This window comes from Petromyzon marinus, chromosome 30 (assembly GCF_048934315.1).
Source record: "Petromyzon marinus isolate PM22_M1 ecotype Great Lakes invasive population chromosome 30, UKy_Petmar_22M1.pri1.0, whole genome shotgun sequence".
Taxonomy (NCBI): Eukaryota; Metazoa; Chordata; class Hyperoartia; order Petromyzontiformes; family Petromyzontidae; genus Petromyzon; species Petromyzon marinus.
The window spans coordinates 2087092-2103616 of NC_133696.1; the positions used below are offsets into that span (position 1 = coordinate 2087092).

At 47.0% G+C, this 16525-nt stretch overlaps 1 protein-coding gene across 2 annotated transcripts; it reads left to right on the forward strand.

Moving 5' to 3' along the window:
• The first annotated feature begins 1171 nt into the window (after positions 1-1171).
• Positions 1172-15973, forward strand: IRAK4 (interleukin 1 receptor associated kinase 4). Of its 2 annotated transcripts, none has more exons than XM_032963182.2 (12): positions 1172-1543; positions 2744-3052; positions 4926-5071; positions 5377-5745; positions 6427-6587; positions 9128-9192; positions 9601-9715; positions 10508-10617; positions 11681-11864; positions 13552-13614; positions 14305-14463; positions 14784-15973. In XM_032963182.2, exons 2-12 carry the CDS (start codon positions 2889-2891, stop codon positions 14838-14840), a joined length of 1593 nt encoding a protein of 530 aa, XP_032819073.1. In that variant the 5' UTR covers positions 1172-1543; positions 2744-2888; the 3' UTR covers positions 14841-15973. The 2 variants fall into 2 exon arrangements, with proteins under 2 accessions (XP_032819073.1, XP_032819072.1); XM_032963181.2 differs by having other exon boundaries at positions 2881-3052.
• The last annotated feature ends 552 nt before the right edge of the window (positions 15974-16525 follow it).

The window sequence follows — 16525 nt, forward strand, 5'->3', positions numbered from 1 at the left end:
CAAACTTGAAATTTGCCATGTGGGTACTTTCCAGACTGTACATCATGTAAAAATTATTTAAAAAAACACTTTTGTTTTTTTAGGGGGGGGGGGGGGGTAGCTCAATAATGCATTTATTTTTTGCACGGCAAGTGAGCTGTGACGTCAAATCTGTCACGTGACCCGCGCACGTGGAAGCGTAACGCATTGTAGTGTAGTGGTTAGCGCGCTGTGTATGTCTGTCTGTGTGTGTCTGTCTGTGTCTGTCGGTGTGTGTCTGTGTGGAATCGTAACGCATTGTAGTGTAGTGGTTAGCGCGCTACGCTACGACCCGAGTTTGATTCCCGCTCACGGCCACCACCGGTGACGATTATTTTAACCGGTCCTGGGCCTCCCCTAGGTCGACTCAGCCTCAAACGAGTAACTGGTGTGGTGTGAATATCGCCACTGGGGAGACAAAGGCGGCCGGGCGTGGTGAATCCAAGTCCCGGGCGAAGCCGGGATTTGCTGGTTTATCCAGCTGGTTTATCCAGCAAATCCCGGCTTCCCTGGTAGTAAAGCTAGTACCTAATACCTGAAACTTGAACTTGAAACTTGTCTCCTTCGTATTTGCGGATCGGGGCATTGCGTCCGTTGAACGGGCCTGTTCTGGATGACCGCCACAGTTGCACACCACTCACCACTACTTGCAGAGTTTTTATTATTTTACATTTCTGCATCGGGTTATCGGCATCTGCTGCTGCCGCCATGCAGTGGGATCAGATTTAGGGTGGACCATGAGCAACTTCGTGGAAGATCAACCCCTGGGGGAGGCGACAGGGGGTGTCCTCTCTCTCTCTGCCTTTGGGGGACTTTCCACCGGTTGCCTTTGACGCGGCTGGCACGGGCGCGTGTTGCGTGTTCCGTGCAACTTGGACAGCTCCCTGTGAGTCACGGGCGTGTTGCGTGCAACTTGGGCAGCTCCCTGTGAGTCACGGGCGCGTGTTGCGTGCAACTTGGGCAGCTCCCTGTGAGTCACGGACGCGTGTTGCGTGCAACTTGGGCAGCTCCCTGTGAGTCACGGGCGCGTGTTGCATGCAACTTGGACAGCTCCCTGTGAGTCACGGGCGCGTGTTGCGTGCAACTTGGGCAGTTCCGTGTGAGTCACGGGCGCGTGTTGCGTGCAACTTGGGCAGCTCCCTGTGAGTCACGGGGGACTTTCCCAGAGCGCAGTGCGGGCGGAAGAAAAGCGTCTCGTTCGTGCCTTCGTCGCTTCCGCAGTTTTAAAGTTATTGTTGCTGCTGCTGCTGTTGTTGCTGCTGTTGTTGTTGCTGCTGCTGTTGTTGTTGCTGCTGTTGTTGCTGCTGTTGTTGTACTGTTGCCTGTTGCCACTCCAGCTACCTAGCGGTGTTGCTTCTGCTGTAGCGAGAACATCCCCATCCCCACCCCGGCGGCTAAGGAGGCGAGGGGGTTCGAAAGCGACTTCGCTGCCAAGTGCCGAGACTCGTTGCAGAAGTCGACGAGTGCCCGAGGTTACACGGCAGCAAATGTCGCCTCGAGCCGCGCCGTGTCGCGTTGCTTGAAGGTAAAGTTTACTGCGGTTCGTCTCGGTTGCTCGTGGTGGAGATTCCATGTGTCTGTGACGGGGTCCAGTATGGCCATAGTACATTGTTATAAGTGCTGTTTAAAGGGAGTTTACCCGCCACCCACCAACTCAAAATTTGTAGTAGTATCAGCACCAGAGAGATGGTGGTGGTGATGACGATGGTGGTGATGATGAAGATAGGGTGGTCATGCTTCAATGATGAATATACTGTAGTCATTGTTATGATCATGGTGGTAATTGTACAGTGGTGGTGGTGGTGATAATGGTGGCAATCATACAGCCATGGTTATGATGGTGATTGTAATCATGGTAATGTTGATAGTGCCAACGTTACCATGGTGGTTACACAGTTATGAGGGTCCTGTGTTGATTGACGATGCTGATGTACTGATGTAATGATGGCAGTTCAGCACCATTATGATAATGATGGTAATGTAATGATGGTAGGTGGTCATTAAGGTGTTGATGATATTATTGCGGTGGGTCTAAGTTCACGATGACCTCGGTTGAGATTTCAATTTGTCATCTTCCCCGTGTGCCGGAATTTCCGCGTGCATTTTTTCCCGAGCTGTATGTTGTCAGCCTTGTGTATGATTAGCGTCACCGTACTGTAATGCATAAAAAAATACCAACGACACAACAACACATTTGTTCATAACACTGTGGCCTTAAAATCAAAACGCTCATAATTAAACAAATGTGTACAATTAGTCTATTTAGCAGGTTGCGTATAGAGGCATAAATAATTGATACTGCTATCTCTTCTTACAAGACATCTGGCTACCATGGTAGGCCAAATAACCTCTAGGCCAGTGTTCTTCACACATTTTCAGAGGGTGGGGCCACTTTCGCCAATAAGACATCATCAGTGCGAGGGCTGCCACACATTTGAAACCATCGTAGTTTGACAGCAGCACGATGATGATGGGGGTTGTTTTCACGTGTTGTGCACTGTCAGGCGCTGCGTGTCAAGAGGCCGCACTAAGGGCCACCAGGGGGAGCCAGTGGCCCGCGGGCCTTGCAATACAAAACGCCGCTCTCAAGGGCTTCCACGAGGGCACCCTCTGATGGAAGCCTTTTTCGCCAGCAGTGGCTTTAGTGAGACATTGCAGAGCCAGAACCATCACCTGAACCCTTTTTAAATGCGTGAAAACGTGTTCTTTTACATCTCTTTTTCAGACCCGGCATTTTGTGTCCTCAGCTGCCCCTTGAATTGGTCCAACTGTGGCCATTTCGGACAGGCCCTGTTGAATGACCGTGAAACGTTTGCCGGTGTGTTGCTGAGCCTCAGGCGGCTATTTCCTTTGGCACCACAGCGACCAGAATGAACCAAGTACCGATCAGCCGAGAGACGCTGGTGCGGAAGCTGGCCTTCAGCCCACGGGAGAGCCTCGCCTCGTTGCTGGATCCAGATGACGCCTGGAGAAAACTGGCAGCGCAGATCCCCAACAGTCTTGGCCAGCCACGGTACACGATGCTGCAGATCAGGTGAGGTGTGCCACTGCTCTGCCAACCGGCGCGAGTTGAGACGATGGCATCTCTGTGGGACCCTTTTTTTGCCTTAAAAAATATAAGGGATAGCCTTTACCCTTTCTGACAATAAAACAGGTGTTCAGATGTTCAAACAACAAATAGATACCATGCGTACTTCTGGCAAAAAAACATGCAAACAAACATGCTCTGATAATATATATGCATTGTCTTTGAAACTGATTGGCCGACACCAGAGACAGCCTTCTTTCTTGTCTCGCCAGTTGGCATTAAGAAAATGTCTGTCCTTCACTACCCAGGTCAGGATCCATTGGTATGTGAGACACAAGCAACACGGACATTGCTTTTCTTTATCCATTTGTGTGTTGACTTTCCTCATAGCGCTTCAGTGTTCTCCAGCATGGTGTGATTGTGCAAAGCACGATGGGTCTTCCACTCATGCCTTTGCTTGTCACGTGACGTGACTGGACTCTGTGTATACCGTTTATTATCTCACGATGGAAGGACTGATCTTCTTGTCACAAGCGTGCCTTTTGCTGTCTATAAATCACATTTTTGTGCGTGTTATTATTGAGCTTATTTCCAGTTTGCACTCACTTTCATGTGTGATGCATTTAAAATTATTTAGAGAAAGTTTTACAATTGGTTTTGAAAGTAACAGCTGAAACATCCCAAGCAGGGCCCTCCGTAAAGTTTCTTTAGACTCCTCAATGAGCCTTGACTTGGTAATTATAATTATTATCAAAAATGTTTTGGCAGAATTTTAAAATTTGATCTAATCTGCAGCTCCTGCATGCAACGGCCTACTCATGCATATTTAAGAGCAACAAAGTCTTTAAGGTTGAATTTGCATCAGATAGGTTGGTTTGGTTATTTGCTTCAAGCATACCAGATGTTGGCTGCAATTGAATAGATTGAAATCACACAAACTCATGATGAAGCATGCTGACAACTGCCATCAAGGTTCTTTGATTTGTGGACGCACATTAGCGTAATGAGGTGGAGCAGTGACGTAGGGTTTGCGCACCGCACTATGAACCTGGTGACCTAAGTTAAATTCCCGACTATGGTCACGGCTGTTATCCTTATCAAAAACCACTGTCCCATCTACTGCTGGATGAAGGCCTAACCACACCATCAAGGCTAGTCCAGTGTTGCCGCTATTGTCAAACTCCTGCGTATGAACTGACCTTATCGATACAACTTTTCAGTGAACCAATCAGTGTGTACTAATTGAAAATGTGTTTACAGATGCATTGTTGTTTTTATTATCGTGTTCAACTTTTCCAAGGCACTCCATCCAGCTTTTGATCTCTTTATTGAATCGTTTTGATCCTGATCCACCTTTATTAGCTGTTTTACGTGCGCATTCTACTGTCAGATAACATCAGTGGAAAGTACTTTAATATCTTAACCTGTCCCCAGCTTGACACCCGTCCTTTGGCTGTGTCCCCAGGAGCATGTGTGTATCTCTCTGTGTGCATGTTTGTATCTCCCTGCATGTGTATCTCTCTGTGTGCATGTGTGGGGGTGCCGCGGTAGTGAGCTGTTAAATACCTTGCCCGGTATACAGGAGGTTGTGGGTTTGATCCCGATCCTAACGCCTGCTGCTGTATATTTGGAGTTTGCGTGTCTCTCTCCCCGTGGTCGCGTGGATTTTTCTTGGGGTCCTCCGTCTTTTTTACTCCACATTTAGAATCATGCGCTTCGAGTATTGATCTCCTGCTACAAATTTCCATGTGATAAGCCACTTCATTGAGCTGTCATTTTTGGCCAGGTCGCTTCTGAAAGAGAGCTACATACCTGGTAAAATAAAAATGTGTTTGTGTTTTTTTTAATCCCTGTGTGCGTGTCCATGTGTGTCCTGCAGGAGGTTTGAGAAGGTGGTGCAGGCGGGAAGGAGCCCCACGATGGAACTGCTGAATGATTGGGGCACTCAGAACTGCACGGTGGGGAATCTGGTGGACCTGCTTGTAAAGCTGGAATTCTACAATGCGGCTGACCAGCTCCTACCCAGTGCGTCACTCAATGGGCCCACGGACACCCACCACCTGTCTGTTGTGTGGGGGGGGTGGTTACAATAACGCTCGTGAAGACTATCCAATATAATTTTTAGTTTAAAGTTGTGGCGATTAAAACAATTAGGGTGAAACGGATGCCACTTTGAGCAAGATGAAGACAGATAAAGTCACATGACTCGTGGAGCACGACTGCGCGAGATGACGTCACCGTGAGCGAGTGCAATGCGACTGTATGCATCGTCACGTGTCTCGAGATGTGCCTGTAACAATAATAAGCTTTCTACGCTTGCCCCACCGTAGGCTCGTACGAGCGGCGGGATCCCTTTCGCCATATCACCGCTGTTCCGCCCTCAGACAATGGCAGCGTGTGCGAGAGCTCGCTGCTCTACGCACAGCCCTGCTGCTCACCGGGTGAGTGGGAGGCTTGCGTCGTCCCGCCTCTCTCCACCTGCCTGGGCCCGCTATACACCGCCATGGAGAAGGCGGAGAAGGAAGAGAAGGAGGCGGCCGGGGAAGAGAGCGGGAGAGGCAACGTCAGCATCGCAGGACTTGGAGTTGGGATGTCGATCTTATCCACAAAGAGGGCTGGCAGAGGAAGCGAAAACATAGAGGAGCGCGTGGTGGAGCCGACATCACCTACCGAGCTCACGGTGATTGGGATTAAAGCAGGTACGACACAGGTCACCTTAACTTTACTTGAAAGGGTGGGTGTTGTGTCAGTCCACCCGTCCGATGACCCTTCACGTATTTTCATGGAAACCCCATCAGTCCCTCAACCAATAGCTATAAGACTTAACACGCAACTTTCCACTACAATTCCTCAAATCTGTATCTTTTTTAATTAAGTATATTTACATTTTCTTAAATTGATACATTATATGTCACTGCAATTTGTGCAAGTGCGTTAGAACCTTTTGTCATGGGTGTCATTTCACTCAGGTTAGAATGCGAGCATGTGGTTGTCTGCGTTAGCCTGATATGCGTGTGAAACTGAGTGGACATATTTATCTCTCCACAGGTGAATCAATTAACAATCTTGATGTTCCTTTAATACTGGTTTTCCAGTGTGTCTTCGACAGGGAGATGCTATTAGTGAAAATCATTCCTCGCAGTCATAAAATCATGCAAGGCAAGGCCCTCTTGATAGAGAATCTCGAAAAGAGAGGCTTTCGTAGATAGATAGATAAATAAATAACTTTTTTGTTATTGACTCAAAAGGGGATTCCTGGACAGGATTGATCTTTTATGACCTTATGACTGTTACACTATGCCAGAATGTGTAGTATGTTTTATTTTTTTAATGATGTTTGACACACCTGGCTTACACCGATTCCTCTGCCCATGCCTCAGACGTGGAGAAGTTTGAGTTCACGGCCCTGCTGCGCATGACGGGCGGGTTCAATGACGCCCCGTTATTGCAGGGCGGCAGCAAAATAGGCGAGGGAGGCTTTGGCCTGGTGTACCTGGGCCGCATCGGCACAAACGCCGTCGCCGTCAAGAAACTAACGGCCGTGAGTAAATGGGATCACTCGACTGTCTGTTGTCAAGGCTTGTGTTTAGGCTTCATAAATACAGACAATAATGGCATTTGAAGCATTCTAATTTTACTCTTACATTCAAAGTGCTATCAGGCTCAAGCCGTGAGTACATCCATGCAGCTAGACCTTAGACACTTGAACCTGCTCACAGGATACTTGTGCAGTAACATAGCCGAGTGGTCGAGTGTTCGCTGCCCATCGCAGAGGTTTCTGGTTCAATATCCAGAGGCCACCCTGATTATTTACTGCGGTGTGTAACAACCAGAATAATACTCGCCGTCTGCGTCACAGTGGTTGTTGAAGATCACCTCACATAATTCACAAGGGTAGGCCATTGTATGCTAGCATCAGGGTCCAAATTTGCCAAACTCTAAAAATTACCGACAAATTACTCAACTGGGATCATGCATCACATTAATCACCCCCATATAGCAGGTTCATATCCCAGATCTCTCTTGGAAATGAGACTCTATCCTGGTCTCTTTGAGTTCTCACCTGGTTAAACAAAAAAAAACTTGACACTTGGAACTAACAACATCAGAACTTTGTAATCATTTGACTGTGAGCAGATAACTGTGAATCCACGAGCGTACAGCCGATGAAATCGTATCACAAAGCAGTAACCTGAATTCCCGACGATGTATCTACTGCCAACTCTCTGACAGTTAAATTTCGATTTAAAGCTTTTGTGACTGCAAGGATTCATCTTCTTTGGTTCTTTCGGTAAAGTCACGTAGAATGAGAATAAAATAATAAATTGATAAAATATAATAACACAATCATATTCTCACGACGTTTCGGCCACAACACAAGCGGCCTTCATCAGGTGAAGGGACGAGACTGTCTGGAGGACAGCGCTGGAGTGAAAAAGCCACGTTCAGATCGCGACCTTTAAGCTGTGTGAGAAGAAACAAAGCGCCTTGACAAAGGAATTAGCATAGAATTTAGCATTGAAATGGCTGAGTGATTAGCTTGTGACTGGTCACAGAAATGGCTATGTTAAAGTTAAAGCATACACATCTGCAGAGGCACCCCTTGACAAAGGAATTAGCATAGAATTTAGCATTGAAATAGCTGAATGATTAGCTTGTAACTGGTCACAGAAATAGCTATGTTAAAGTCAGAGCATACACATTCACAGAGGCACCTAGTACAAATCAAACAGGAGAATTTAGCATTGAAATAACTAGGCGAATTTAGCATTGAAATAACTGAGTGATTAGCTTGTGACTGGTCACAGAAATGGCTATGTTGAAGTCAAGGCCTACACATCTGAGCTATTCACATGACATTGACTTCTCCAAGACGGAGGTTCTTTGCAAACCAACCGGCTACCGTGAGAGATTCGTTCATGAGGCCATTCACATATACAAGCACAGAGAAAATTTCAACCGAGAAGATGGATTCTGGCTTTAGTAACCATTGGAAAGATGTTTTAAACCATTTCCGTTCTTAATTAATTGTATTTTACGATGACCTTCAGACCACAGCTCTTTCGCTGGCATTGACTCTTAATACCTCTCACACCACGGTTAATGGTATGGTTTACAACATGGAGTATAACAGTGCCTCGCAGCTGTCTCTCTCCCCCTCCTCTGTTCCTACCATGGATGAACTCATCCGTCTGAACGGGGCCCGTAGCTATCCGTGTTGCTAAAGTTGAGGGTAAGAATCCACCCATTTTTTCGCCATATAGCATTGTGATATATAACGACGTATTGTTGGTAGCTTAGCTGATTGGAGAATATATAGAGTTTATTGATAACATTGAGGTAATTTATATTTTAGTTTTTTATTGGTTCACTATATAGTATTCATTATATATTGTAGTGTATACCCAGTTACTGTGAATAGCTCAGATGTGTAGGCCTTGACTTCAACATAGCCATTTCTGTGACCAGTCACAAGCTAATCACTCAGTTATTTCAATGCTAAATTCGCCTAGTTATTTCAATGCTAAATTCTCCTGTTTGATTTGTACTAGGTGCCTCTGTGGATGTGTATGCTCTGACTTTAACATAGCTATTTCTGTGACCAGTTACAAGCTAATCACTCAGCTATTTCAATGCTAAATTCTATGCTAATTCCTTTGTCAAGGTGTGCCTCTGCAGATGTGTATGCTTTAACTTTAACATAGCCATTTCTGTGACCAGTCACAAGCTAATCACTCAGCCATTTCAATGCTAAATTATATGCTAATTCCTTTGTCAAGGCGCTTTGTTTCTTCTCACACAGCTTAAAGGTCGCGATCTGAACGTGGCTTTTTCACTCTAGCGCTGTCCTCCAGACAGTCTCGTCCCTTCACCTGATGAAGGCCGCTTGTGTTGTGGCCGAAACGTCGTGAGAATATTATTGTGTTATTTTATTTTATCAATTTATTATTTTATTCTCATTCTACGTGACTTTACCGAAAGAACCAAAGAAGAACTCTCTGACAGTTTTGTTCCCCAATGTTTGTTCCCCAATGTTTGTTCCGAGGGTTTTAGTGCCCCGTGTGTGTTTTGTTTCCTCAGCTCGACCATGTGTCTATGGACAGCATGAAAACACAGTTCACCAAGGAGATACACACGCTCAGCAGGTGTGGCCACTGGCAGCAGCACACACAATAGTTGTCTATAAGGCTAAATAGGGGATTTATCTTTTCTCGTATGTGACTATGTTTATTTAAGCGGTAGTGTAGCGATTAGTGCGCTGCGCTACGAACCCGGCGACCCGAGTTCGACTCTCACGGCCAACACCAGTGATGATTATGTGAACCGGTCCTGAGCCTCCCCTAGGTTGAATCAGCCTCAAATGAGTACCCGGTGCGGTGTGTAAACATCGCCACTGGAGAGACAAACTTCTTTCACACCGTATGTAGCCAACCGTGATAATAATTGGAGGTGCAGAGGAAGGACATAAACTAAACACAAAGAGCAGAGTTGAGTGAGTGTGAATGTGTATGTATGTAAATGGATAGCGGAGCTGTGTGTGTGCGTGTGCCCAGCTGTCGGCACGAGAACCTGGTGGAGCTCCTCGGCTACTCGTGCGACGGGCCCCAGCTATGCCTCGTCTACCCTTACATGTCCAACGGCTCCCTGTCCGAACGCCTCGCCTGCAAGGTCAGCATGTCAACGACAGCTCACCATTGACACAAGCAACTAGAAAAACAATTCATGGGAAAGTGGTTCAAGGGGTCATAATGGCCTCGTCAGAGCACCATGTAGTAGTAAACCGGTTTGTTCTGGTGTGTCCATTCGTACTCTTCCACCTGTATCATCTCAGGGTTGTATTACTCACGAACAACAAATGTGTTGCCCTAACGGGCTCTTACCTGGTTTAAATAAAGGAACCTACCCATCGAACTCTCCACTTACAAACTTATCTACTTAGCTACATACATGTCTATATACCTGCATATCTATTTGGCTTTACAGTTTTTTAGATAGGATAATTTTTTCGGCTATCGTTATCCACTGCGCAAGAGCATTTGACATGGTTAATCATAACATTCTCATTTAAAGATTCAAGGACTGTCTAATAGGGATGGGTTTTGGATGTACAAATTTCAGATTTTTAAGGACCGTTCCAGATCTTTTCGGATTTTGGGATCATTTACATTATATAGTAATAAAAAATATCATGGTGATAACAATCGTGATATCACCCAATGCCACGGAACACCACCTTTGGCAGTAAAAACAATACGTCATATTAGCAATGTCACTTGGGATCAATTCGAATTTTCATCAGTCCATATTTTCTGCTGCCGATCTACATACATATTTACATATCAGTGCCTTAACTTCATATCTACAAACCTAACTACCTGATTACCACCTACCAACCTAATTACTTAAATACATACCCACCACCATTGCACCTGCCACTGATTACTTTCTGTCCGTTTCCAGGATAATACCCCTCCACTGACTTGGGCCACTCGACTCAGCGTTGCTGAAGGGGCAGCCAAGGGCATCGCCTTCCTGCACGCCAACAACCACATCCACCGGGACATCAAAACGTGAGTGGGAAATCACCGCGCACATTCCATTCATTCACTCGGTTTGAGTAAAATTCTCACGGCTGGCAAGAGTAGGCATGTTTCCATCACGAGGAGATTTGGACTCATCTGCTGCCTCGTTTATTTAAAAATGAGTCTCAACTTCTTTGGTTCTTTTGGTAAAGTCACGTAGAATGATAATAAGTAATAAATTGATAAAATAAAATAACACAATAATATTCTCACGACGTTTCGGCCACAACACAGGCGGCCTTCATCAGGTGAAGGGGGCGAGACTGTCTGGTAGGACAGCGCTGGAGTGGACTCCACTCCAGCGCTGTCCTACCAGACAGTTGGAGTGGACTCCACTCCAGCGCTGTCCTACCAGACAGTCTCGCCCCCCTTCACCTGATGAAGGCCGCTTGTGTTGTGGCCGAAACGTCGTGAGAATATTATTGTGTTATTTTATCAATTTATTATTTTATTATCATTCTACGTGACTTTACCGAAAGAACCAAAGAAGATGAATCATTGCAGTCACGAAAGCTTTAAATCGAAATGAGTCTCAAGTTTTGATGCAGAATTTGGCTGAGTGGCACTGTAGTGAGGCACTCGGCTCACGGTTGGAAGGTTACAAATTCAAATAATGTTTGGTGTTGGCTCAACTCATCAACCATCCCGGGATGATAAAATAAATAAGACCCCCATAGTAAACTGGACTTTCATGGCAAATTAGACTGGACATTGGCAGGTGCTGGCACACAGAGACCTTGTGCCACACAGACACAACTGCAACTGGCTGTCCCCTTGGCTAGACAGCAGCAGAGCAATAGAATTGTTGAGATGAGATGTGAAGTAAGGCACTTTGACCCGCTGTGGCATCTAAGCTACCTTTAAATGCAAATCCTTACCGGAGTGTGGAATCACTGGCTCATGGTCACCGTTGGAGATGTATGTATGTATGCTGAACTTCTTTTCACACCGTACGTAGCCAACCGTGCTAATTGGAGGTGCAGGGGATGATTGCTTGTTCGAGCATGTGGACACCTGCAACCTTGCTGTTCGATCGTTCTCTATCTCCCAGGGCGAACATTCTGCTGGACAATGCTAATGTGGCGAAGGTGGCGGACTTTGGGCTGGTGCGGGGCTCCGGGCCGGGGGGTGCGACCGCCCTCACGTCAGTAGTCGTGGGCACCGCGGCCTACATGGCACCAGAGGCGCTCCGGGGCGAGCTCACACCTCGCGCAGACACCTACAGCTTCGGGGTGGTACGGGTCACGTCCACTGCACTCGCCTCGACCACTGCACTAACCACGACCACCGCACTGACCACAACCACCGCACTGACCACGACCACTGCACTGACCACGACCACCGCACTGACCACAACCACCGCACTCGCTACGTTCGCCACGACCACCGTTCTAACCACGACCACCGTACTAACCACGACCACCGCACTAACCACGACCACCGCACTAACCACGACCACCGCACTAACCACGACCACCGCACTAACCACGACCACCGTACTAACCACAACCACCGCACTAACCACGACCACCGCACTAACCACGACCACCGTACTAACCACGACCACCACACTAACCACGACCACCGCACTAACCACGACCACCGCACTAACCACGACCACCGTACTAACCACGACCACCGCACTAACCACGACCACCGTACTAACCACGACCACCGCACTAACCACGACCACCGCACTGACCACGACCACCATACTAACCACGACCACCGCACTAACCACGCTACGTTCGCCACGACCACCGTTCTAACCACGACCACCGTACTAACCACGACCACCGTACTAACCACGACCACCGCACTAACCACGACCACCGTTCTAACCACGACCACCGCACTAACCACGACCACCGTACTAACCACGACCACCGTTCTAACCACGACCACCATTCTAACCACGACCACCGCACTAACCACGACCACCGCACTAACCACGCTACGTTCGCCACGACCACCGTTCTAACCACGACCACCGTACTAACCACGACCACCGTACTAACCACGCTACGTTCGCCACGACCACCGCACTAACCACGACCACCGCACTGACCACGACCACCGTACTAACCACGACCACCGCACTAACCACGCTACGTTCGCCACGACCACCGTTCTAACCACGACCACCGTACTAACCACGACCACCGTACTAACCACGACCACCGCTCTAACCACGACCACCGTTCTAACCACGACCACCGCACTAACCACGACCACCGTACTAACCACGACCACCGCACTAACCACGACCACCGCACTAACCACGACCACCGTACTAACCACGACCACCGCACTAACCACGACCACCGCACTAACCACGACCACCGTACTAACCACGACCACCGCACTAACCACGACCACCGTTCTAACCACGACCACCGCACTAACCACGACCACCGCACTAACCACGACCACCGCACTAACTACGACCACCGTACTAACCACGACCACCGCACTAACCACGCTACGTTCGCCACGACCACCGCACTAACCACGACCACCGTACTAACCACGACCACCGCACTAACCACGACCACCGCACTAACCACGCTACGTTCGCCACGACCACCGCACTAACCACGACCACCCTACTAACCACGACCACCGCACTAACCACGACCACCACACTAACCACGACCACCGCTCTCGCTATGTTCGCCATGACCACCGCACTCGTCATGTCAAAGTGTACTGGCCACGACCACCGCACTCGCCTCGACCACTGCAGTCGCCATGCTCGCCGTGCCCAGCACGCTCAATCATGTACAACGTGCTCACCGTGGTTCAATATAAATCACCACGCTCAACACTTACCACGCTCAATACGCTCGCCATGCCCTGCCCAGCACAATCAATCATCTACAATGTTTACCCACTCATCTAAACCTTGGGTTTGCATTTCAGGTTCTCCTGGAGCTGATCACAGGTCTTCCTGCCTTTGATAACAAGCGCACCCCAGCTGTAATCGTAAGGACATCATCAAGTTTCACTTAAGGATACAAACATGTGCAGCCTTTTTGTTTGTCCTTCCCCCCCACCCCTGCCATGCAGGTCGTGGGGGTTAGGTGACTATACTTCACCATGCTGGTCAGTGCAGGTTGGTGAAATCAGGGGGCATAGATATGGGAGCATAGTATAGTACTACAATAATGTGTTTTGCTAGACTGGCCCTCTCTTTTAGCTTGAGATCTGACAAGATTAGATGGGCCTATAACCAAGTCACCTGGCATGTGCCAAATCTCATCAGATCTCACAAGCTAATTCAGTTTGAGCCTGGATAGTGTTTTAATGGGTGACCACCATGCATGCCAGATTGTCATAGGCAGCTGTGGGCTGTGCCTAATTGTGGTCAGCAAAGGGCACTGCAGCAGAATTCAAAGTTGTCATTCAATGCTCCCATGTTCACGCTCCCCATCTTCACAAACAACTCGCACTGATAAACGTGAAGTATGGTCAAATAATCCCCAGTGACCGCACAGCATAGGGAGGTCCTCATCCAGCAGTGGATTGACAAGAGGGACTGCACATTTACATCTGACTGATTATGTAAATTCAACTTTCAAAAAGTCAAAACTTTAAAATAAACTTGACAATAATTCTTAGTCAATGCCTATCGGTTGCAATCAACGGAAAGTCAGCGTATCGTTGCTTGTGCAGAGCAGCCTACCAGAGGAGCTGGAGGATGGTCCGCACACGCTGCAAGACTTCACGGACCCGCGCATTGGCACAGTTGATCCTGAGTGGGTGGACGCAGTCTACCAACTCGCCCTGCGGTGCCTGGAGGATCGCAAGGGGAGACGGCCTCCAATGAGCGAGGTGCGTTCTTGCTGACATCCACCTTTATTGGTTAAGGAGCCCTGTTCTTAAGGAATGGTCAGTAGGGTCGTTCGTTGGTTCTCATTCGTTTGTTCACAGACACGGGTAACTGAGTGGTTAAGAGGCCTCGCAATGCCTGTGTCAGATTGCCGAGTTAGTACTGCACTGTATAAATCATGAATTGAATCGGGGCAGCTTAATGGTAAACTTGGAACATGCTAGAAGCTGAGGGCAGAGAGAGATATGTTGACAAGTTAGGGTTGGAAAGAGATAAGAGTTGAAGAAATGTGTTATTTTGTGTGATTGTTTGGCTTCTGCAGGTCTCTAGCATCCTAAAGGAAATGTCAGCAACTTGCATGGAGGCTGCAGGAGAATGAGGACTCGAGTGAAGACACGAATGACTCATCCTCAAACATATGTCTATGCGTGTGTGTGACTCGTGGTGGAGCAGTTTTTTGCACACTGCACTTAAATAATTTTGACCCAAGTTCAGTTTTTTGCCATGGGTAACATCAGTGGGTCTTTCATAGATTATTTCAGCAATAAGTGAATATCTGATGAAGTGTAAGCACTGGAGAGAAAATGGTTTCCAAGCACGGTTCTGACCACACTACCCCCTCATGCAACATGTTGGTCTGATTACACGCTGATCAACTGTACTCTGCCCCAATGGTCTACATGGCAATACGGAGACTATTTGCTTTTGTGTACATGTGCAGAGCAATGGAATGTAGTTACACTGTGCTATGATCCTGACAATTCATGTATAGTTTTTGGCCACTTACCATTATGTGCATATTATTTTCGGCCTTCATAGGTGCTCGCTAACAGTGCCACCTCCCAACAGCCTGTTAAGTCTATAAGGGGGAGTTCTTTGTATTTTGTGATGGTGATGTCACCGTCATTTAGTGGCAAATGGCGGCTGTTATTATTGTGTCATGTGCCGGCTTTAAAAGATGCTCGCCAGCATCGATTATTGTGACAGCCGGAGGCTAAAAATGAAAGGTTTACATTAGGCGATGCTTTGGCCAATGGTTATTCTTCATGGCACATAAAAGAACGGCCATTGCCCAAATTGTTGCTGAGGATTTGTGCTTGTGCACCATTGCAAAGGCAGTATTACCAAATAATGATGGCAAAAAAGGTGGTCTTCATGAGGGATGACTGCGATAGTGTGATTACACCATTAACTTAAATTTAACTCTCGGTTGCATACTAGTGCCAGTTGGTATGAAGTTGATTTGAATCTCCCATTGGCCAGCTCTGCGTTAGAAAAGTACCTGATGTGATATGAACATCAGTATTGGGGACGCAAAAGTGGTTAATTGTGGAAAATGCTGAAACAGCCACCCTATATGGTGTGCATTAGCAGAAGCAATAATAGTTGCTTGGTAAAAGTCTCGATATTTTGTACGATAAAATGTTTTTTCTCAATACATTTTATATGAATCTGCCTCGCAAAGTGTCTTTCGTAGAGGCTATGTAAGTTTAATAAAATATTTTATTCCCATCTCGCATTTTTATATTTGTAAGTTTACATGTAGGCAATGTGTGCAGAATGGATTTAGCAAATTGTGTCTCATAAGCAAGCGGTGATGATTTAAATCCCTCCACGTGAATGCTCATGTATTGAAAACATTAAGAGAAAGCTATAGACAAATTGTAATAAAACAGATCCAAAACAATTTTTTTTTATTTTAAGCTTTCGTGACTGCAGGGATTCATATTCTTGGTTCTTTCGGTAAAGTCACGTAAGAAGGGAAACAATAAAATAATAAAAATATAAAACAATAAAATTCTCACGACGTTTCTTGCTGTGGTTTTCACACCTGATGATGACTGCTTGTGTTGCAGTCGAAACGTCGTGAGAATTTTATTGTTTTATATTTATATTATTTGTTTCCCTTCTACGTGACTTTACCGAAAGAACCAAGAATATAAAGATCCTAGACAGTATTGCTGCTCACAGAATTACTGATTTTTGCGCATCTTCAAAGGTGGCCTTCGCCATTCGTTTAAATTCCACATTGCCATGGCAGGGACCAGTCGGTATTCCTCAAGT

Coding starts and splice junctions, on each gene's coding strand:
- IRAK4 (XM_032963182.2), top strand. CDS start 2,889: ATGAACCAAGTACCGATCAGCCGAGAGACGCTGGTGCGGAAGCTGGCC. Junction 5,746..6,426: donor GGTGATTGGGATTAAAGCAG/GTACGACACAGG, acceptor CCCATGCCTCAG/ACGTGGAGAAGTTTGAGTTC. Junction 11,865..13,551: donor ACACCTACAGCTTCGGGGTG/GTACGGGTCACG, acceptor TTTGCATTTCAG/GTTCTCCTGGAGCTGATCAC.